The sequence below is a fragment of the Arvicola amphibius genome, chromosome 5 (assembly GCF_903992535.2).
Source record: "Arvicola amphibius chromosome 5, mArvAmp1.2, whole genome shotgun sequence".
NCBI classification, from domain to species: Eukaryota; Metazoa; Chordata; class Mammalia; order Rodentia; family Cricetidae; genus Arvicola; species Arvicola amphibius.
The window spans coordinates 12,074,170-12,095,807 of NC_052051.1; the positions used below are offsets into that span (position 1 = coordinate 12,074,170).

Consider the following 21,638-nt stretch of genomic DNA (forward strand, 5'->3'; position numbering starts at 1 on the left):
ACATGGGCCATGCAGGGAGTGGGCACAGATAAATGCAGTGGGGCCAGTGATTGCCCTGTGGAATCTTGGTTTTCCTGTCTTGATGTGATGGCTCACAAAACCCCCAGAAAGCCTTGTCATCAGGCAACCTGGATCAGCCCTCCCGCTTGTGCCTTAGTTTCCCCAGCTGTCAAGGAGTCAGTCAATGGAGAGATGAAGCGTGGTAGGCATGGTGGGCAGAGGTAGTCCACGTTGTGTCTGTGGTGATCTGTCACTCATAGCCTCTCTGTGTGCATCCAACCCTGTTTTGCTTCCACTGGTCCCTTGAAAAGTCAGGTGACAAGATGGTGATAGCTTTCCTGTGTGCCAGGCAGGGGTGTGCACATTTTGCTCCCAGGAGCTTGGGGGAAACCCCATGACTCTCAATTTAGAGACAGCAGCAACTAGAGATACACCGCCCAAGTTGTCCTCCCTCTCCCCCTCCAACTTGTCCTCATCTAGGGCACCTATATCTGTCACTATGGCTTACCCTGTGTCCTGAGGAGCCTCCTTGGCCTCTGGCGCCTCTGTGGATAGGACAGACAGGCTAGGCTGGTTCTGAGCCCTTTGCAAGCGGAGTGGACTCCAGAGGCGGACTAGTTCTTTTGGATGAAGTACCCAGCCAAGGCTACCTGGATTGGCAGTCAGTCCCCTACAGGTAGGGGCAGTTGTTGCGGACTGTTCCTCCCTGTTGCCTCCTCTGTCCTAACTCCAGTTTTGCCATCCCCCTGCTGCTGGCCTAGGATCCCTTAGGAGCTGTTTGTCTTCTCTGTGATCCTCAGCTAGTAATACAGTGAGCACTGAGGCCAAGCGTCTCTCAGCCCCTCCCCAGGGTCCCCAATCTGCCCCACAGCTCCTTCTGGAGTCCCTACACCTGGTCCCCATGACTGGCCTCACAGCCGCTGGAAAAGCAATCAGGTCCCTTTGGCTGGGAGTACCCTCCTCCACCCTCTAGGAGGAAGGTCAGGCCTGCTTGGCTAGGTGTCTGGCAGCCCTTCTCTTCTGTATACTGTAACAGTTGCATGCAGGGCTGGCTGCCTGTGTGTCTGGAAGCCTCTGAGCCTGGCCCCTAGCTGTCGAGGTGCTCCCAATCACAGTCCTTGATTCAGTCAGCAGCTGTGCCTGAGCCTGCCTGCCCAACTCCATGCTGAGGTTCTAGCCTCTCTCTACCTGGTTAGCAGTGAGGGTTTTTGTTTTTTGTTTTTGTTTTTGTTTTGAGTTCTAACTCCGTTATGTTGGGATACACCTGTGTTCCAAGCATTTGGGAGGCTGAAGTAGAGGAGGGGAAGAATCCAAATTTAAAGGTTGCCTGAACTGCAAGCAACACAAACTTCTGGTTTGGGAAAGGGTAAGAACTAAGGGCAGGCACCAGGAGTCAGGTCCCTGCTCCCCATCCTTTGAGATCAGCCAGGTGTTCCAAGTTCTGCTGACATGTTCTAAAGACAGAAAACCTAGATGAAAGGTGACTGTCGGGGGCCACATATCTAGAAATGTGCAGCCGGGTGACTTTGGGGACAGTCAGTATTCTCAGTGGCATCCGCATGAGTCGGACTTCTGCCCATCGTGCCATCACATCCTCACATGGCTTTGTCCCTGGTGTCCTCTTTCCAAAGGTCTGCAGAAGCCGCTGCAGGCTTTTCAGGCACCATAGACTTCATTTCTGCCACCAGGGACACATCTGCAGACGTAGAGAACAGAACAGACCGGGATTTGTGCCTCTCATGAGAGCAGCACAGAGGTTGGTGGCCCGGCACACTAAGGCGTAAATGTTAGGTCTTTGGGAACCACTGTCTGTGTCCTTCTGCTCTGCCACCATTGCTGTAGTTTACCTTGCGGTCACATTTTGATCCAGAATGATTGCAGAAGCACCGGGTGTCACTCCTTTGTTCCGGGCACAGGGGACTTAGCACACTGCCCTTGCTGGAGGATTTTGCTTGTGTCCACCTTAACTACCCAGGTTGTTGTGGAAGGGGGTGAGAGTTTCCTTACTAGGGAGGGATTAGGAAAGGGTTGTTGTTAGGCAACCAGAAACATCTAACAGCTTGACTCCCTTGTTAGGAGTTTATTAGGAGTAGGTTCCAAACATGTTTGGCAACTTTGATACTCGGTATGACAAATCTCTGCCCTCAAGCAGCCTGTGTCTCCCCGGTGGCAGCCTGCCATGGGTTGCCCTTAGAGGACTCAGTGCCGGCTCCCCTCATGGCATCTCCTTCTGTTCATTGCAGGGGGACTGCCAGACACGAGAGGAGGCAGTGGCGCTTGGCGTGGGTCTGTGCAACAACGGTTTCATGCACCATGGTAAGTGCAGAGCCTAGAACTCCGCTTGGGGCCTCGAGAGCCAGCTTTGTGTATGTGGTATCTCAGCATTGAATGCCGTGCTTTGGCCTCCCCTGCCCCCAGGTGCCTCCCATCACTGTTGCTGGTCCTCTTGGAAGAACTGTGTTCTCCCTTCTAGTCTCTGTCTCCTTTCAATGGGTGACCACTGTGTACCCGGCATGGTGCTGGGTGGTGCCATGGAGGGGCTCAGAATCTGGCATATGTGCATGTGTGCCCTGCTCTGTGTATCAGACAACCCAACATGTCTTGTGCATGCTGATGAGCAGGTGCTGTGGTGGCTTGCCCTGGCTTGGACACAGATACAGGCTGCAGAAGTGTGAGTTGATGGCAGGAGACTGGTCCTGGCAGGCCTCAGGTCATCTCCCTGCCCCCAGCTGCTTTGCTGTAACTCAGAGTTAGTGAACTTGCTCTGCAAAGGGCCAGGCAGGAGGCGCTGAAGCAGCTGCCACAACACTGGAACAAAAGGGGTGTGGCTAGGTGCTAATAAAACTTTATTTAGGAAAATAGGCTGGGAGCCATAGCATTCTGTAGGCCATTTGTCTGTCTGTGCCCATGGCCCAGGTCTAGGCTCACCTTAGCTCACTCCCCCTAGGCTTAGCTCCCCTGTGGCCTCTGTTTCTCTCATCTCTCCAGGAGCCTTACAGTCTTGTTCCTCTGCTGCCCATTGTTGAGGGACTAGGCTTGGCCACCCATTGGGGCTGTTTCCTTCTTAGAAGCCGTTTGTACCCTCTGATAGCGCTGATCCTGCCGCCTGCCCTCTGCAGGAGCCTCTCATTTGTGGCTGAGGATAATTGTGGTCCACTCAGCCTTGTTCCCGGAAGGCAGCTGTCTGGGGATGCTGTACAAGGAGGGGCACTTGGGCAGCCCTGATGCCTTCGGGGCCCTTCAGGGAGGGAGATGGCAGGCTCTGCAGCTCCCCCGCACCCTGCCACGAACTCAAATATGTGCTAAAATAGGAAAGGGCTGAAAGTTAGGGTGTGGCTGTGGCAAAAGAGCAGGGTTAGCCCAGAGTGGAGGAAGGGACGGCACCTCCCGCCACGTCTGAACTGAGCCTCAGAACCGCTGGAGTCTTCAGGGAGGGACTTAAGCAGAGAGGGAAAGCGAGGCTCACCGTAGCAGCCTTAGAGCCGTCCCAGGGACTTGGTCCTCTTATTCTACTAGAGGAGAAAACTGAAGCGCAAAGAGGTTAAAGTATTAGATGGAGGGATTCGAACCCAGCTCTGTGTGCTCAAAGCTGGGAAAAGGGAGCAGGGCCTCCCTTGGCTGTGCTGGTGACTCAGAAGTCTTAGTACTGCCATGTCTGCTGGGACTTCACTGCTCAGATGCAGTGCTGACTCTTCCTCCAGCTCTGGAATCCTCTAACCCCATGTTTACAATGGAGACTAAATAAGCAGGCTGCTTGGAGCCTGGCTGCCCTGCTCGGATGCAAGTAGCAATTTGTGTGTCTGTTTGTTCTGAAGAGGTAATCGGGGTGACCCAGGAACACACTCACATAACCCAGGAACACACACACAGGTAGTTTTCTTGGAGGAGGAGGAACCGCCACCTTGAAGAAGTGGGGTCTGGAGGTCTCTGTGCTCAGGCTGTCTTACCCCAGAGGCTCATGGGCTTTTGACAGCTGCTAACTCTGGGCTTTGCTGTACCCTCTTTTTTGTTTTTCAAGACAGGGTTTCTCTGTGTAGCCCAGGCTGTCCTGAAACTCACACTATAGACCAAGCTGGCCTCTAACTAGGAGATTCACCTGCCTCTGGCTCCCAAGTGCTGGGATTAGAGGCGAGAGCCACTATGCCTGATATATATATATATATATATATATATATATACACACACACACACATATACACACACATACATGTGTGTGTGTGTGTGTGTGTGTATATATATATATATATATATAATTTCTTGTTTTAAATTTGTGTGTGTGCGCATGTGCATCACATCTCCTGGAGCTGGGCTTGCAGGTGGTTGTGAGCTACCCAGTGTGGGTTCTGGGAACCAGCCTGGGTGTGTATTACGTGGCTACATTCATGTGCATGCGAGGCCAGAGGTGGACATTGGACATCTTCCTCAGTCACTTTTCATTTTGAGACAGGGTCTGTCTCTGAACCCAGAGTTGGGTAGACCTGGGCTGCACCTGGCATTTATATGGCTACTGTGAATCCAAACTCGGTTCTTAATGCTTACACATGGCTTGAGCCGTGTCAGATTTTTAAAGAATGAGATAGCTTGCCCTTCACGTGGCGTTCACACTTTGGTACGCAATTTTGCTTTAGTATAATACTCTCTCTGTCAAGCCACATTTGTCCAGGGCTTCCTTCTAGCCTGTGGCTGCCGGCTGGCAAAGCCTGCCGAGCCAGTGCCATCTGACCATGTACTGTGTGTCTGTGGCTTACAGTTCTCGAGAAGAGTGAATTCAAGGATGAGTCCCAATACTTCCGCTTCCACGCCGACGAGGAGATGGAGGGGACCAGCAGCAAGAACAAACAGCTTCGCAATGACTTCAAACTGGTGGAGAACATTCTGGCCAAGCGGTTACTGGTAGGAGCACAGTAGGACTACCGTACCTTTCTCCCGAGTCTGAAGCGGAGCAGCTTCAGCCAGTGGCCAGAGCAGGGCATGCAGCTCTAAGCACAAGTCTCGGGCCCAGGAAGCCAGGTCACCGTGCCAGCCAAGATCACACTCCTCCCAACTGGGGTTGCGGGTGCTCCTGTTTGTTCATCTACCCCACACCCATAGCCTCACGGTGCCTCCCTAGTTACCTACGGCACTGTTGGTTTCAGGGGTCTGCGTCCTGCCTGCATTCAGGAGCCTTGAGGGTCTGCAGTTGGGAACATTTCCCTGCTAGGTCAGGGTATCTTAGCCCACCTGGGTGCTGTGCCTGCTGTCTGGCACACTTCCCCCATCTCTGAGATTCTCGGGTGTTGCTCCTCCTGGCGTTCCTCTTGCTGTGTTCCTCCAGCCAGAGCACATTCCCCATCACATGGTAGACGGTCCCCTCCACTCACGATCAGCAGCACAGGTGGGGCAGGTTCGGTAGTGTTCCCAGTGCCCACAGAGCTCCTGCTGACTCACTGTGGGTGCGTGGGTGCCCACTCGCCAACTCCCAGAACCCCAGCACATTTCCTGGCCATCCTGCCCTGGGGAAAGTGTCCCCCCAGTTCCCTTTTACCCATTCTCCTGGATGTGAGGACAGCAGAGAGACTCTCTCTGGGCTGCAGGGGTGGGAGGGTGGGAGAAGAAAGCCGACAGGTGATCAGTACTGGCCTCTGGGACGAGAGGGTGGCAGCCCCTCATTCAACATAGATGTGTTTTGTGCCTACTCTGTCCCATGACATTCTGACGTCACTCCGGTCCACTGGCCTGGCCCTGCAGTCCAGTCTGCACCCTTACCCTGCAGACTTGGGGCCCCAGCTTCTGGATCGTAGTCCATGGTGAGCAGGGTGGTGTTGCTCAAGTACATCTTGGCCTCGGGCTTTCAGATCCCGCCGCAGGAAGACGACTACGGCTTCGATCTCGAGGAGAAGAACAAGGCTGTGGTGGTGAAGTCTGTGCAGAGGGGCTCACTGGCAGAGGTGAGAACCCAGGGTGGCCACTCAGTGGGGCAGTGTCCCAGTTGGCAGAGGTGAGAACCCAGGGTCCATTCAGTGGGGCAGTGTCCCATCTGGGCATGTCTGCTGGCAGAGAGGTGAGAACCCAGGGTGGCCACTCACTCAGTGGGGCAGTGTCCCAGTCGGGTATGTCTTCATGTCTTTGCAGGTAGGGCAGCTCAGCAGGTTCTGGGATGCCGGCTGATGCCTTTCCTATTCTTGTTTCTATGGGGAACTTAGTCTGGAACTTGTCTGAGATGCAGGGTAGCTGGGAAAATGGGACTGCGGTTCTGGCGTGTTCCACCAGCGCCACCTGCTGTACTCCTGGGGATGTACAGGGAAAGCAGAAGTCTCTTGAAGGGGTTTTTTCTCAATTGGCTCGTGGCACCTCATGGCCTACTGGGTTAGCAGGAGGTGGGGGGTGGGGGTAGGGGGCTAGACGTTTGGGTTGATGTACATTCTACATTCTTGGTCACATTCTCATGGTCACAAATTGGCCACCCCACTGACCTTTGTGCCATGACAAGCAGTGGCTGGCCCTGACCATTTCCTCCCAAGGGAATTGCCACCCACCCTTGCCTCCTTGATCTTTTATTTACAGCTCAGAGCTCAGAGCCTGGGCTCACACACCTCTTACCACTCGTCCAGAGGGAATGAATGAGCTTCCTGGTGCTTCTCTCTAGATGGCGGGCCTGCAGGTGGGGAGGAAGATCTACTCCATCAATGAGGACTTGGTGTTCCTGCGGCCCTTCTCTGAGGTGGAGACAATCCTCAACCAGTCTTTCTGTTCCCGCCGCCCGCTACGCCTCCTGGTGGCCACCAAGGCCAAAGAGTGAGTGTGACCCCAAGGTGACCGCAGGTCTCCTGATCTAACTGCAGGTGTCCCAAGTGCATGTGTGTGTGAGTGGTACCTCAGACTTGAGGACACAGGCTGGTCAGTATAGATACAGTTCCTACCTTTCATAGATTCAGGTGGAGCTGAGGTGTGGGCAGGGGACAGACAGATGTACACAGGACAGGAGTGAGGTGATCAGGCAGATGGAGGTGGATATGTATGGATGAAGACAGAGTGTGCAGAGAATAGGGGCCAGAGAGATGCCACTGGGGACTGTGGTGGCTCTCTGAGATTACAGAGAGTCGAGGGGGGAATCCTGGGGCTGAGGGCTCTGGAAGGATGAAGAATCTGGCACAAAGACCCCCAGGTCACCTTGTTCACAGTGTGGTGGAGGGACAGAGGCAGTGAGGGGCTGGAGTGGAGCGGGAGACAGGAGAGGTGGATACGGCCGAGGGGCCAGGCCCTGTGGCTCCTTATGCCTGTGGCAAGGTCCCATGGATGGCCAGTGGAGGTGGAAGCTTCCCCAGAGCTGCAGGCAGACACAGGTGGCAAGCTGGTGGCTGCACAGCTTGCAGGTCAGGATGGACCACACCTAGATGTAGTGCAGAGGGCATACTTCTATTTTAAGATTATGTATTTGGTGCCATAATTCCCTGTAATTGATCCAAATGTTGGCTGTAAGCTGTGGAGAGTTTTCAGTGAACCGGCGGAGGGGGGCGGCCGGGGGCAAACGACCCTTTCTCAGGGATCATCTAAGACCACTGGAAAACAGAGATTTGCATTGCAATCCATAATCACAACAATATTACAGTTATGAAATAGCAATGAAAATGATTTATGGTTGGGGGTCACCACAACATGAGGAACTGTATGAAAGGGTCTCAGTGTTAGGACGTTTGAGGACCACTGGTTTAGACTATTTCTGTAAGAAGAGATGATGTAGGGGAAAGGTGACAGGTAAGGCTTGTCTGCTAGGTGCCAGAGATGGAAGTCCTCAGGGTTTAAAGTTCTGAGAACAGGCTCTCAGGGCGATTCTTCCTGCCTGGCATAGAAGGAACCATACTGTGTGGTAGGGACATGGCTGAGGCAGGGCGACAGGAAGCTGCATGGCAGGTCAAGATAAGTGACACCTGCCATTCCTCTTAGCTGGTGCCTCTCCTTGATACTTGCTACCCCCAGCTTGTGTCTCCCATGATATCCAGCCCCCAGCTGTTCCCTCCTTTGATATCTGCCTCTCCAGCTAGTGCATCCCCTTGATAACCATACCCCCCCCAAGCTCATGCCTCTCCAGCTAGTGCATCCCCTTGATATCCACCCCCCCAGCTGGTGCCTCCCCTTGATATCCACCCCCCCAGCTGGTGCCTCCCCTTGATATCCACCTCCAGCTGGTGCCTCCCCTTGATATCCACCCCCAGCTAGTGCATCCCCTTGATATCCACCCCCCCAGCTGGTGCCTCCCCTTGATATCCACCCCCCCAGCTGGTGCCTCCCCTTGATATCCACCTCCAGCTGGTGCCTCCCCTTGATATCCACCCCCCCAGCTGGTGCCTCCCCTTGATATCCACCCCCCCCAGCTGGTGCCTCCCCTTGATATCCACCTCCAGCTGGTGCCTCCCCTTGATATCCACCCCCAGCTAGTGTATCCCCTTGATATCCACCCCCTCAGCTGGTGCTTCTTCTTGATATGTATTGCCTTCTTGGCTGGCATTGCCCCTCTCTGCTTTTGTTGATGGCCTTTTGACTCTTTGCCATGAGCTTTGGGGATCTGGTTGACTGTGTTTCTGGGTACCATTCTTTCAGGGCTGATTTCTAAGAGGCCTTGGGGATAGGGTAGGGTAGTGGTAGAAAGGGACTTCTAAGGGAGTGGGAGCCACACTTCTTTTTCTCATGGCCTGTCCCTGCTAGGACCATCAAAGTCCCTGACCACCCAGAGGCCCTGTCCTTCCAGATCCGAGGAGCAGCCCCGCCGTGTGTCTTTGCTGTGGGCAGAGGTGAGCTGGAGCCTGGTGTGCAGAGCCTCTTGGGGCTGCATTCTGCTCATGGGGAGACATGGGCCTAGTGCTCTGGCATCTACTGCTCTAGCCGGGACCTGCACAGGCTGTAGTAGGAGGGGAGAAGGAGCAACCGGGAGATATGGGAAATGCTGGGACTGAGGTGGGGAAGGGAGGCATGCCATTTAAATGGGTTGGATGTCCCCCAGGCAGGCAGGCAGGCATAGAATTCAAAAGGCACCAGAACTCTGAATTTGGAGGCCCCACAGAATCACTTCTGTGGCCACATTGAACCCATGGGTGACCAATCTGATGCCCCCATGGTCTGTGCTGGTTTTCTTTGGGGGCTGTTGAAGGTGCTGTTCTGTTGTCTGTGAGACCCAGGAGACCCCTGATAGTTTCCTGTCGACTCCCTTTAACATTTGTATTTTAAATTTTCTCCTTTCTGCTTAGGGTTCTACTTGCATTGATTATATTTTAGTTTTATTTTATCTGTTAGTATTTTTGCTTGCGTATATACATGTGCGCAGTGTCTGTGGAGGTCAGAAAGGGGGTGTTGCATCTCCTAAAACTGGAGCTAGAGACAGTTGTGACACACTTTGTAGGTGCTAGGAGTTGAACTCTGGCCCTCTGGAGAAGCAGCCAGTGTTCTTAACCACCAGCCCCTGGGGCTGCTGTATATCGCCAATTAACAGAACACACATCAGTGAAGGCAGCTGGGATCTGACAGTATTTTACAGTGGGCTGTTTCGCATGTGTCTTTAAAAGGTCACTGTGCCAGTTTCTTCCCTCTCCAGGAGATCCCTGGCATTGTCTGTAGGCAGTTTTTGGTTGTCACCATGAGGGAAGGTGTGTTATAGAATCTAGTGGACAGATGTGGATGTTGTTGGCATCCTGTAGGATCCAGGGCAGCCTCACAGAACACCAGGGGTCCCACATCAGGTGTCTGTCAGAGATAGGTAAGTGGGGGCTCTGCCTGAGTAGCTGTTGAGGTGTCTGTGGTTATTCACAGTGTGTGCGGCTGTGTCGCTTGGCGGTTTTCAGCTGTAGGAAAGTGCCTGAGTTGGTAGATTTAGAGGAAAGGTTCAGTGGGCACCATTGCTCTGGCCCTTGGAGAGAGCATCACAGCAGACTGGTCCGGGAGTTCACACACAACCAGAGCGACGACTTAAGAGGACAGGGACTCCCAGTCCCTGTCAAAGGCTTGTCACCAGGGACCAAGACCTCCCTCTCCCTGTTTCTTCAAGCTTCCGTAGCCTCCCAGCAGCATCTGCCAGGGTCCAGCCGTCAGCGTGTGAGACCTTGGCTGGAACTAAGAAAGGGCTGGCATGTAGTGAGTACCAGCGGTTTCCCATGCCCAGACTTCCTGAGTCTCCCAGAGTCCCATAACGAGATGTGCTGTGTATGAATGTCGCAGATGAGGTCACTGAGGCCCAGAGAAGTGAGGTAGCACGTTGTAGGCTGCCGGACAGCTGCACAGTTGGAAGCCCGGGACTGCAGCCTGCACTGGCCAAGGTCCTCCAGGCCTGCACATCTCCTAAGTAGAGGCAGCTGACCATTTCTGTCTGTCTCTAGACTTGTCAGTTAACCCACAAAAGCCTGGGTCAAGAGCCACTGTTTGGGTCTTGTGGTAGAGTTGAGAGGGATGGGCTTGAGTCGGGCAACCATATTGTGACCTGGCTTTTCTGAGCCTGTGCCCTGAGGTAGCTTTGGTGTCTCTGTCTATCACTTGGCTTTGGTCTTTCGCTATGAGGTCATGCAGGGTTCTGAAAGACAGGGGTCTGGGGTACAACCTTGGGCAAATTGCCAGTTGTCACTAAATGGGGACACCAGCTCTGCCCTGCCCATGTGGGTGTCAGTGGCAGCTCTCTGGTTGCCAGGTGGGAGAAGCCACAGCTTCTAGATGCAGCTGTTGGCAGGGGCAGCTTGAACGTGGCTCCTCTGCCTGGCTCTGGCCTCAAGTGCTCCTGTTTCCCAGGCTCCGAGGCTGTGGCTGCTGGGCTTTGTGCAGGCCAGTGCATCCTGAAGGTCAATGGCAACAACGTGGCCAATGATGGCGCCCTCGAGGTCCTGGAGCACTTCCAAGCTTTTCGCAACCGCCGGGAGGAGGCCCTGGTGAGCACTCAGCAAGAAGGTGGGAGCCTGGGGAGATCTGGGCTGGGATGTGAGCCCTGCCAGCCTAGGTTTTCCTTGCTGAGCTGAGTGGGAAGGGCCCTTTACAAATGGGGCTTTGTAACTGTAGTGTGTAACATGTGCTGTGTGCCACAAGCCGGCTCTTGCTTGGATGGGGCCGGGGTTCTGGTGGATGTTGACAGTCACTCTGATGGCCACACTCCCTCTCAGCAAGTGTTTACCGAGTGCCTGTCACGCACCAGCCATGCTTCTTGTCCTTGGGGATGCAGGAGTGATGGGGACACTTGGCTGTGCCTCTAGTGATTTCAAAGTCATACTCCTGAGCTCCTATGTGGAGCCCATGTTCCAAACTGAGGACCGAGTGTGGCCCATGTTCCAGAGTAGCATTTTAGAGGTCTCTTCAGAGGTGGCCTCATGGGTGGGTATCAGACCCGTCTTGGCCTGTCCCTTCCCCTCTGAGCACTGGGGGCCTGGTCCACTGATAGTGGCTCTTTGCAGGGTCTATACCAGTGGGTCTATCATAGCCATGAGGATGCTCAGCAGGCGCGGGCCAGCCAGGGTGATGAAGACCCCCAGGAAGAGGACCCGCCTGACTCAGGTAAGGGACTGGGAGTGGGAGGAGCTTCAGTCTGGGGTCCCAGGTCCATTCCATTTGGTCCTCAGAAGTGCAGCCTGTGCCAGTCCCCTTGGCTCTGTGACAGCTCAGTGTGGGCCCCCATCTTTAGCCGCTCACACTGGAGCCTTGCAGCCCAGAAGAGTCTCTCCGGGTCCTGTCTCTTTCTGGGACTCTTGGGAGTCCCCAGACTTGTCTGTTTCAGCTTCTAGAAACTTCTCACCTGCCTCAGCTCCTGATTCTCCTGCTGGCTGATGGCCCAGCACAGTTGGCACAAGTCCTGACAACTCTTTTTCTGACTCTCCCTCCATCTGCCCATGAAGGACCCTTATGACATTCTTCTGTTTACTCCTCACTGACTCGTTGGTTGCTTACTTGACAGCCCACTTGCTGACAGTGCGGCAGATCCATGGGTTAGGGGATCAGAAGTGTGTGTCTTCTGTGGGCCACTGTCCTGTTTTGACCTGCCGTGTCCCCTCTAGAGTGCCTTTTGGTCCTCTGTCAGTCAGTTCACTTCCTCCACTGGCTGTTGACAGGCACCACAAACTTACTGTGGCCACATTGACACTGGCTTTCCCCCAAACCTGCCCCTGGTCCATCTTTATCCTTCTGGATTCTCGGGCCTCTTTTTTTGTCTTCCCTCCCTGGTTCCTGTGGCACTCTGTTCACGCTCTCTGCCCTTCTTTCCATACCCAGGGTCTGACCAGTTTCTACTACCTTCGCTGGGACTGGTTTGGTCTGGTTTTTACCAGGATTATTGCAGCAGCTTGCTCACTGCTCTCTCCTGGTTGACCTCCGCCACATGTCACACACACACAGTGTCCTCACAAGATGAGAACAGAGCCTTCTGTGGCCTTCTCCCAGTTCAGGGACAAGATGAAATCCTGACCACAGCCCCCAAAGCCTGGTTTGTGTGTGTGTGGTGTGTGTGTGTGTGTGTGTGTGTGTGTATACACGTTCACGTGCTAGCCTGGCTCCTGGTGTTGCCTCCCTTCTCCTTCCTTCTCACCTTCTTTCTGTTCTACGTCTGGCTGAATATATTTCTGCCCCAGCTTCACACTGTGTGCACTGCCTGGGCCGCTGCCCTCCCTTTACTCCGATGTCTGTTCAGATATCACCTCCTCAGAGGTCACCCCCTGTGTCCTAAACACGTAAGTCCTTCCTAGAGCTGGTCCAAAGGAGGGTGTGGGCTGAGCCGAGTCAGCAAGCTTCAGCACTGGCTCAGTTCATCCCCTCACAGCCTCTCAGGTGGCTCTTTACATGGTGGCCCTGGCAACTTGGAGTCCACTTGAGAAAGAATGTCTCCTCCATTCTATGGATACAGTGGGGATCCAGATGGTAGTTCCCTGCTGTCTGTGGAACCAAAGTGGGCAGGTGGGGTCAGTCTCCACTGGGAATGTGGTACTTGGGTCAGCGCTTGGGAGGGTGGTTGGGTTAGTGGACCAGCAAGCGCGTGAAGCTACAGTGTGCTTGTTGGTGTGTGGCCACCACAGCCGCTCAAGGTGGCAGTTTCGCTGCTAGGGCGCAGTGCTAGTCTCAATGTAGTTTGCCCCTCTGGCTTCCAGCCCTGCCCCTGCTGTCCCTGGGTCCCCAGCTGAGCCTGCATGAGGACAGCACCATGGTCAGCCTGACGGTGGACAATGTGCACTTGGAGCACGGTGTGGTCTACGAGTATGTGAGCACAGCTGGAGCCAAATGCCACGTGCTGGAGAAGATTGTGGAGCCCCGCGGCTGCTTCCGCCTGGCTGCCAAGGTCTCACCCTATTCCCGAGTCCCACCCCAGGCATTCCCCACTCCTCCCTTCTCCATGCCCCCCTCAGGCCCTGACTGGCAGTGTTCTGGCCCCAGGTCAGGGTAGCTGATTGCTTTGCCCTGGAGCCCTGGCGTCTAGTCCCTTCCCCAGTGCTTACCAGCTGTGGAACTGGGGAAGATGGTTACTTTGCTTTTAGCCTCACTTTTCCTTTCTCCAAAATGGGTGTGTGACGCTCTTAGGGTGTCACAGTGCAGAAAGGGGCCCCATAGGTAAGGACACTCTGTCCCCATGGTACACAGGCATGCTCAGAATCTGTCCTCCCTCTCACAGATACTTGAGGCCTTTGCTGCCGACGACAGTGTCTTCGTGCAGAACTGTGGGCGGCTCATGGCCATGAGTAGCGGCATTAGCACCATGTCCCACTACGAGTTCCACAACATCTGCGACACCAAGCTGGGCAGCATCAGCCAGAGGATCAACTGCTACCAAGAGGTACTTGCTGCCCATGCTCCGCTTCCAGCTTTTCCGCCATGTTCACCCGAGGGAGACTAAGCTTCATGGGCTCAGTCGTGGACAGACTGTAGATGACCTTTCAGGCACGGTCGTATCCGGGTGCCTGAGCAGTTCCTGTTTGCATATATCAGCTTCACTCTGAGGCTGGGCCTTCACTGCTAGTGATCAGATGGGCTGTGGCTCTAGCTGCAGCATCCCCTGACCAAACAGCCTCCCAGGGTGCTCCTGGCTCTACGTGTGTCCCTTGCCTTGCCTTGCCCTGGCCCCAGCATTGTAGTACGAGGAGGTGATCGTGCCTGTACCTCATAACTGAGGGTCGGGAAACGTGGTTCCTAAGACATTACAGCAACTAAACTAGAGAAGAGTACCGGTCAGTGCTCGATATCACTGCGAGGCTATCCCTGTGAGAGACACTCGGGGGACCTACTTAGTCCACGGCTCTCTTTTTATCTCCGAGCGGGAATGTCGGGTCTAGAGGCCAGGATAAAGTGGCTCCAGGGGTATTCAAGGACCCACTGATGCCACCTCACGCTCCCTTGTCCCCACCTCTCAGTTTGCAGTCCAACTGAAGAGCAGGGTCAGCCCCCCCTTCAAGCAGGCACCCCTGGAGCCCCATCCGCTGTGTGGCCTGGACTTCTGCCCCACCAACTGTCACGTCAACCTCATGGAAGTGTCCTACCCCAAGACCACCCCTTCGGTGGGCAGGTCCTTCAGCATCCGCTTCGGACGCAAACCCTCCCTCATCGGCCTTGACCCAGAACAAGGTACTTGCGTGCGTCTCTTAGATACTGTATTAGATCTCACCTTACAGATGAGGATGCAGAAAAATGTCCAGAGGCCACTATCCAGGGTGGTGTCAGTGGCTCCTCAGTCACCAGGGACCCAGGCTTCTATCTTTCTGTGTGCCATCTTTTGTCTGAATCTTTCGTCTTCACGATGCCTCTCATGGTAGAATATGGCTGCCAGAGTACCGGCCATCACGTCTGCATTCTGGGTAGGAGAAAAGACCTCAGTAGTTAGAATGTATTATCACCAAATGGCAGCTCTTTTCTCAGGGTGACCTAGTTCTAAGAGTGTCAGACAGGTCATAGTTGCTGATTGTATTCCTCTGTGCAGAGGTTCAGGCAGGGTTCCTTCTGTGTGAGCTGGGACTTGTTTCTCATAAGCCCCCCACCTTCACTGCAGGCCACCTGAACCCCATGGCCTACACACAGCACTGTATTACCACCATGGCTGCCCCCGCCTGGAAATGCACATCTGCAGTAGACGGGGACTCCCAAGGCCAGGGTCTCGACAACAGCTTCGGGTCAGCCAGTAGCGGTCCCAACCAGCAAGACCGGGGCCTGAGCTTTCTGCTCAAACAGGAAGACCGTGAGATCCAGGACGCCTACCTGCAGCTGTTCACCAAGCTGGACGTGGCCCTCAAGGAGATGAAGCAATATGTCACCCAGATCAATAGGTGAGGCCTGGCCCCAGGGCAGCCGGGGCTTCTCAGCCCGACCCTCTCTGCAGCCATCTTTGTTCATAGCGGTCACTCTGAGCACCTCAGGTCCCGTGCAGCATTGCCTGGCTCTACCCACCTGCTGCCTTGAGCATCTGTGACAACCAAGTCCCTTCTTTCCAAGGAGAGCCTTCTCAAGGGAAGTGAGGGGCATAGGCAGTGTCCTCCTGAGGCTAAAGCGCCTGTCTGTGAGAGTCTCTCTGATTTGACATTCCAGCAAATTGGGCCAATGACAAGGTGTCCCTGTTACTGTAGGACATTGTGATGCACAAAACCGCTGCCAGCTCTGGGCAGTGATAGCTCCACGCTCACTACTCAGGAGGTGGACAGAGGTTGGTTAAACAGCTACTGAGGTTGCTTCTGCTAAAGCCAGGAACAGGCAGTCCTGTGTAGCACGTAACAAATAAATGTCCAGGCTGTGGATGCAGGAAAGAAGAGGAGGAGGAGATGGGAGGACAAGAGGAGGGGGAGGTGGTGATGGATTAGGGAAAGGAGTAGGTGGAGGAGGAGCAGCAGGAGGAGGAGCAGAAGGAAGAGGTAGAAGAGGGGATGGAGGAGGGGCAGAGGGAGGAGGTGGAGGAAGAGGGGCAGAAGAAGGAGCATGTGCCTTTGTAGATCAAGAGACCTGAGAAATGCATTAGCCAGGAACAGTGTCTGGGCCAGTGTAGGGACCTGCTTCCTGTACACTACCTGGAGGGAGCGTGTGGACCCAGCCAGGGCCATTTGTGTGAGACCAGGTGCCAGGTAATGCTGAGGGAATTAATTTTGTGTGATGCTGCGAAAGCTGTGCAGTCGAGTTTAAGAAAGGTAAAAAAGCCTCCAACCGGGGCTGGAGAGAAGGCTCAGCAGTTAGGAGCACTGGCTGCTCTTCCTAGAGGACCCAAGTTCAATTCCCAGCACCCACCTGGCAGCTCACAGCTGTTTGTAACCCAGGGGTCTGACAACAGACATACACTCAGGCAAAAAATAAACAAGCAAATAAGTAAATCAATATAAAAAGAAAAGAAAAAAAGGCAAGCTCCTCCTACCTTGGTCTGCGTTGTGGGGTCTCTGGGTGTGTAGAGTCTCTGGCTGCTGCTTGCTCAGGGTCATGATATCCTCCTCCAGTTGACAGCCCAGACTGTCTCCACACACTGCCCAATAGCCCCTGGTGGGCGCATTTATGTAAAATTCTTACCAACTTACCGTCACTTACGGGGACTAGGTGGTCCCCAGTGTCTCTTATATGGTTCAACACTATCAGCAGCCTGCCATGTGGGTCCTACTGTCACCTCATTTCCCAGAGGAGGGAACAGAGGCTCAGAAGGAATAACTGGCCTCTAGCCTAGGAAATGCCTGTGTGAGAGGGTTAGCAGACCCATCTAGCTGCAGACTCCATACTGTTAGCTGATACTCACTGTGGCTGCCTGCCAGAGGCCAGTCTGTCCACCACATGCTCTGCTTTTTAAATGTTTTACTGTGGACAAACCTGCCAGTGGCGTGTTGCAGCGTTGGAGTTGGTGGCTGTAACTGGGGTGCTCTGACCTGCTGCAGCAGCAGAGTTGGTGGCTGTAACCCAGGTTCTGTGACCTGCAGATTCTGGGTTTCTTGTTTACTTTTCCTTTTTTTCTTTTGAGACAAAGTCTCATGGAGCTGAGACTGCCCTAGAGCTTGCTATGTAGCTGAGACTGACCTTGAACTCTTGACTAAATATATATATATGTGTGTGTGTGTATATATGTGTATATGTGTATATGTGTATATATATATATACATATGTATATATACATATGTATATATATATATATTGAGCTTCCCAGCCTATGTGTGGTGTTTATAGTCAGGTCCAGCAGGAGGCAGTACTGAGCACCCATGGAGTTGCTGGGAGGCAGTGCTAGCACCTATGGAGTTGCTGGGAGGACTTCAAGGGAGGGAGAGACGCTGCTGGGTGACTCCATCACCCCCCATGGAGTCAGAGACAGGTGAAGCTGAGCCCTGGTATGGCAGTGCCGCCGACCTATATCCTCACCTTCAGTGCCTTTGCCTTGCTCTGGCAGGCTACTGTCTACCATCACAGAGCCAACCTCGGCTGTCCTCTGTGACCCACCCTCAGCCGAGGAGACCTCATCTTCCCCGCCGGTCAGCGAGGAGAGTGAAGTGGACAGGACTGACCATGGAGGCATCAAGAAGGTGTGCTTCAAGGTCTCAGAGGACGAGCAGGAAGACTCAGGCCACGACACCATGAGCTACCGTGACTCCTACAGGTGCGTGTGACCTGAAGGAGGCCCTTGGACAGTCGAGGCCTGTGGGAAAGGCAAGACTGTGATGTTTCTCAAGATGCAGGGGCTCAGTCTCTGGGATAACATGTGTGTTTGGTGGGTGGAGGTGCAGGGTCAGGGGGATCTGAGCCTCTCAGAGAATGTTCCAGAATGCCTCCTTGGCTCTCTTGCCCTGAGCTGAGGCCTCCAAGCCTGGTATGTGGACACCGTTCATTCTGGGTACTCCGTATGTTCACAGGTGTAGGAGAGCCAGGGTTCTGTGATATGGGGGGAACCTCTGTAGACCCAAGGAGACAGACATTTTCTTGAGTTTTCTGCCTCTAAGGATGGGAGTGGTACTTCTGCAATTGTTAAATTTATTCTGAAAATACCAGCAGGGTATTAATTACTGACCAGACAAAAACCAGAACTTGCTGGGATGTGACAGGGGACCCTCATTACTACAGAGAAGGGAGCCCAGTGGGAAATGACATGGTGTCTGACTGAGGGTCAGAATCTGTCTCAGCCTTCAGTATGTGGCCAAAGTCTGAAGGCGCAGGATTGGGGGAAGCCAGCCTGCCTGGTGTCACTTCCCTTCCTGTGCTCACAAGGTCTACCTGGTCCCCGTGGCCACCTTTCACGGTGACTGTGCAGCAGGATGTCCTGACTGCTTTGGCATTCTGTGTCCTTGGGGCACTGTCCCAGGTCCCCCCTCACCTCTTTTCTTACATCTTTGGCTCTCTGACTTTTTTCTTTGTCACAGAGCTGTGGGATCAGTGTTGGCAGGGTGACTTCTTGCTCCCTCGTCCTGCTGAGTTCTTTTTGGTCAGGTGTGGTGTGGGCAGGTGTGTCCAGGGCTCATGAGAGCAGCAAAGTGTTCAGAAACCTGGGTGACGCTAAGACACCTGAGTGATGAGAGTCCTGCCTGTGTTTCTGAGCTGGAGCTGAGTGAGTTTGCTCATCTCAGACATGGGTACCGGCCCAGCTGGACTAACCCTCTGCTGTCTCTAGCCGGGCATCCATCCAAGGCAAGGAGTTTTATCTGCACCCCAGAAGGTGAGCTCCAGGGGCTGGGATGAGGGTGACGCAGGTGTTTCTTGTCCCATTGCAGTGAATGTAACAGCAATCGTGACTCTGTCCTGTCCTACACCAGCGTGAGAAGCAACAGCTCCTACCTGGGCAGTGATGAAATGGGCTCAGGTGAGCAGGCGGTGGGTGGCCATGAGAGCATGGCTTGGGGCTTTGCTGGGGCGTCCGTGATGGCAGGGTTGCAGTGGGGACCTGGGAGCTGTTCTGCTGCATTTTATCATGCCCCTTGGCATCATGGGATGGGGCAAGTTTTTCAGAAAATATTTACTGTATGCTCAAGATCAGCTAGGGGTCCTGGGGACACAGCAGCCAGTGAAGTGAAGAAAAGAACCAGCTATTAGTGTCGGAGACATGGAACAAGTGAACACACATGCATGCACGCACGCACGCACGCACCCACCCGCCCACCCATCCCAAGTGACATTGCCGTGTGTGCTGTGTGCCTGTGAGAGACCGCTGATCTCATTCAAGCCATGCAAGCTGAGGGATTCCCTAAAAATGACCCCCATTTTGCCCCAAATCCAAACAGCACAGAAAGTTCAAAGAAGTGTGTGAAAAGCTGGATTTTCTTTGTCCCATCAGTGGCTCTTACTACTGTGAAGGCTACTGTCTAGGGGTCTTCAGAAGGTGGGCATGAAGGTAGATGGCTGGACCAACATTAGCCTCGCCTGATGACCTAGATAGTGCTGTGCTGGGGGCATTTAGCTAGAGCCAGACACTTGCTGGTTTTAGTTTTCATTTTAGTTATCTGTCAGCTTCAGACTTTTAAAAAAAAATAATAATCATTGTATACATGGTTATCGCTTAGTGGTGGAGCAGTTGCCCAGTATATGTGGGGTCCTGCTTCTGTCCCAAGCTCTGCAAAAAGAAAAACAAACAAACATAAATTAATTAATTTAAAAGAAAAAGAAAGGAAAAATTCATCTTCTGACCAGGTTTCACCTCCACACGTTTCATTATTGAATACCCCCTCATGTCCCCTGTGAGGTGTCACCCTCCTGGGTCTCAGGCTCCACCTCAGTTCTCCCTTTCCCATGCGTCCAGTGAAGTCTGTCGATGAGGATATAATCTCAATTCTACAGCAGTTTAGTGGAAGGGAAGAGGAAGGAGAGCCGAGGTGAGAGCAGACTTTATATACTTGGGCAGCACATGAGCTGTGTGATGGATGGGAAAGCTGTCCAGGAAGCACTGCCGAGGGTGCTCATGTGACGGCTGCTCAGATAGGCTGGGAGCACTGCCGAGGGTGCTCATGTGAGGGCTGCTCAGATAGGCTGGGAGCACTGCCGAGGGTGCTCATGTGAGGGCTGCTCAGATAGGCTGGGAGCACTGCCGAGGGTGCTCATGTGACGGCTGCTCAGATAGGCTGGGAGCACTGCCGAGGGTACTCATATGACGGCTGCTCAGATAGGCTGGGAGCACTGCTAAGGAGGCTTGTGTGATGGAGCTGGTAAAATAGGCTGGGAGCGCTGCAGAGGGTGCTCATGTGAGAGCTGGTAAGATAGGCTTGGTGACTCGTGCCTGTAATCCTAGCATTCAGGAGGCTGAGGTAGAAGGATTGCTGGAAATTTGAGGCTAGTCTGGGCTGCATAGTGAGTTAAGAGGCCAGCCTGGGTATACAGAGTGAGACCATCTTGAAAGTCAAGAAAGGGCAGTGAGGTGTTTCTTTGGGTGGAGGTGTGTGGCTGTCCTGGACCCAAAAAGTTTTCCTCTGACCTCCACGTGAGCCTCGCAGCCACCCCCAACAATATAAGTAAATGCAATTAAGTATATTTTGGAAAAGAAAGACATTCTGGGGAAGGAAGGACTAGCTGAGTGATGGTTGGGGAGCCCACACCAGTCCCTCTCTGGCTTTCAGAATAGAAACTACCACCTACCTGCTAACCCTGCAAGGCTTCAATGTCCATGGCCAGACTCACAGTTGATAAAACTGAGGCTTACAGGTGTGAAGGCTCTGTCCAGGGGTTGGCCGGGGCCTGGGCTTGTCAGATTCACATTTCCTGTGGGTCTGCGGCTCTGTAGCCAAGGTAACTCATCAGGAAAACAGTTGGGAAGGTGGGAGGTGGGACAGCCGTGGCTGATGGCTATGGTGCTTTCTTTGTGCCAGGGGATGAGTTGCCCTGTGACATGCGCATCCCATCTGACAAGCAGGACAAACTTCATGGCTGTCTGGAGCATCTCTTTAACCAGGTAGGACCATTGCCCCACCTGTGCCTTGGCCCGCTCTTCACCCTGCGACTAGGGGGGCATGCGTGGGTGGCAGTCTCACTGCGCTCTTCTCGTCCCTAGGTGGATTCCATCCATGCTCTGCTCAAGGGTCCTGTGATGAGCAGGGCATTTGAAGAGACCAGGCATTTCCCCATGGAGCACAGCTGGCAAGGTGAGGGGACATCCAAGGACATGACCACATGCTGGGTTCTGTCCTGCATCTGCATGATAGCTCTGGAAGGGTCTTGGTTCTGTCAGTTCCATCCTGTGGGCCAGAAGCAGGTCACTGCTGTGTTTGCTCAAACTGAACCAAGGTTTTTATTTTTTTTCTTTTTTTCTTTTTTACCTGGGCCCGAGGACAGGGACAGCCTGGAGCGTGAGCTCAGGTCCCTGTGCCGTGCTCATGTAGCTTTGCTTACAGAGTCTGCGCTTCACAGTGTTGGTCGTTTTCATCCGTGGTCTGTTTTATCGTTGATGTAACTTTTTAACACTAAACAAAACTCTTCCTATCAGAAATTTAGTGTCACAAGTACCGTATTAAGCTCCATATAGTTGAAAAACCAATATAACATGACACTAATTAGCGATAAACCAAAGCCACAAATCTAGTGGAAGCAATAACAAAAATGTCCTCTCTACACGCTGGTCCTGGTGCCTGCTCAGAGCTTACTGAGAGGGATTCCCGAGGAAAAGAAGTCCCGAGGGCCTCCCTGGCATCAGAGGATGGGAAGGGGGAGAGATGAGCATCCCAGGTCCATCCACGCACATATTCAAGCCATGTAGCCATTTCCCTCCCTACTTGTTTACCCTGCATCCACATATCCAC

At 53.6% G+C, this 21,638-nt stretch overlaps 1 protein-coding gene across 1 annotated transcript in view; it reads left to right on the forward strand.

Moving 5' to 3' along the window:
• The window catches only part of Prex1 (phosphatidylinositol-3,4,5-trisphosphate dependent Rac exchange factor 1), a 154,086-nt gene that overhangs the window by 118,698 nt on the left and 13,750 nt on the right, over positions 1-21,638 (forward strand). Inside the window, exons 15-29 of the mRNA XM_038330942.2 lie at positions 2,244-2,316; positions 4,751-4,893; positions 5,835-5,927; positions 6,626-6,774; positions 8,683-8,768; positions 10,747-10,883; positions 11,400-11,499; positions 13,080-13,267; positions 13,598-13,759; positions 14,334-14,544; positions 14,966-15,239; positions 17,318-17,524; positions 18,630-18,718; positions 20,712-20,794; positions 20,894-20,984. Of these exons, the coding sequence (XP_038186870.1) occupies positions 2,244-2,316; positions 4,751-4,893; positions 5,835-5,927; positions 6,626-6,774; positions 8,683-8,768; positions 10,747-10,883; positions 11,400-11,499; positions 13,080-13,267; positions 13,598-13,759; positions 14,334-14,544; positions 14,966-15,239; positions 17,318-17,524; positions 18,630-18,718; positions 20,712-20,794; positions 20,894-20,984 (2,086 nt within the window). The remainder of the gene's footprint in view (positions 1-2,243; positions 2,317-4,750; positions 4,894-5,834; positions 5,928-6,625; positions 6,775-8,682; positions 8,769-10,746; positions 10,884-11,399; positions 11,500-13,079; positions 13,268-13,597; positions 13,760-14,333; positions 14,545-14,965; positions 15,240-17,317; positions 17,525-18,629; positions 18,719-20,711; positions 20,795-20,893; positions 20,985-21,638) is intronic.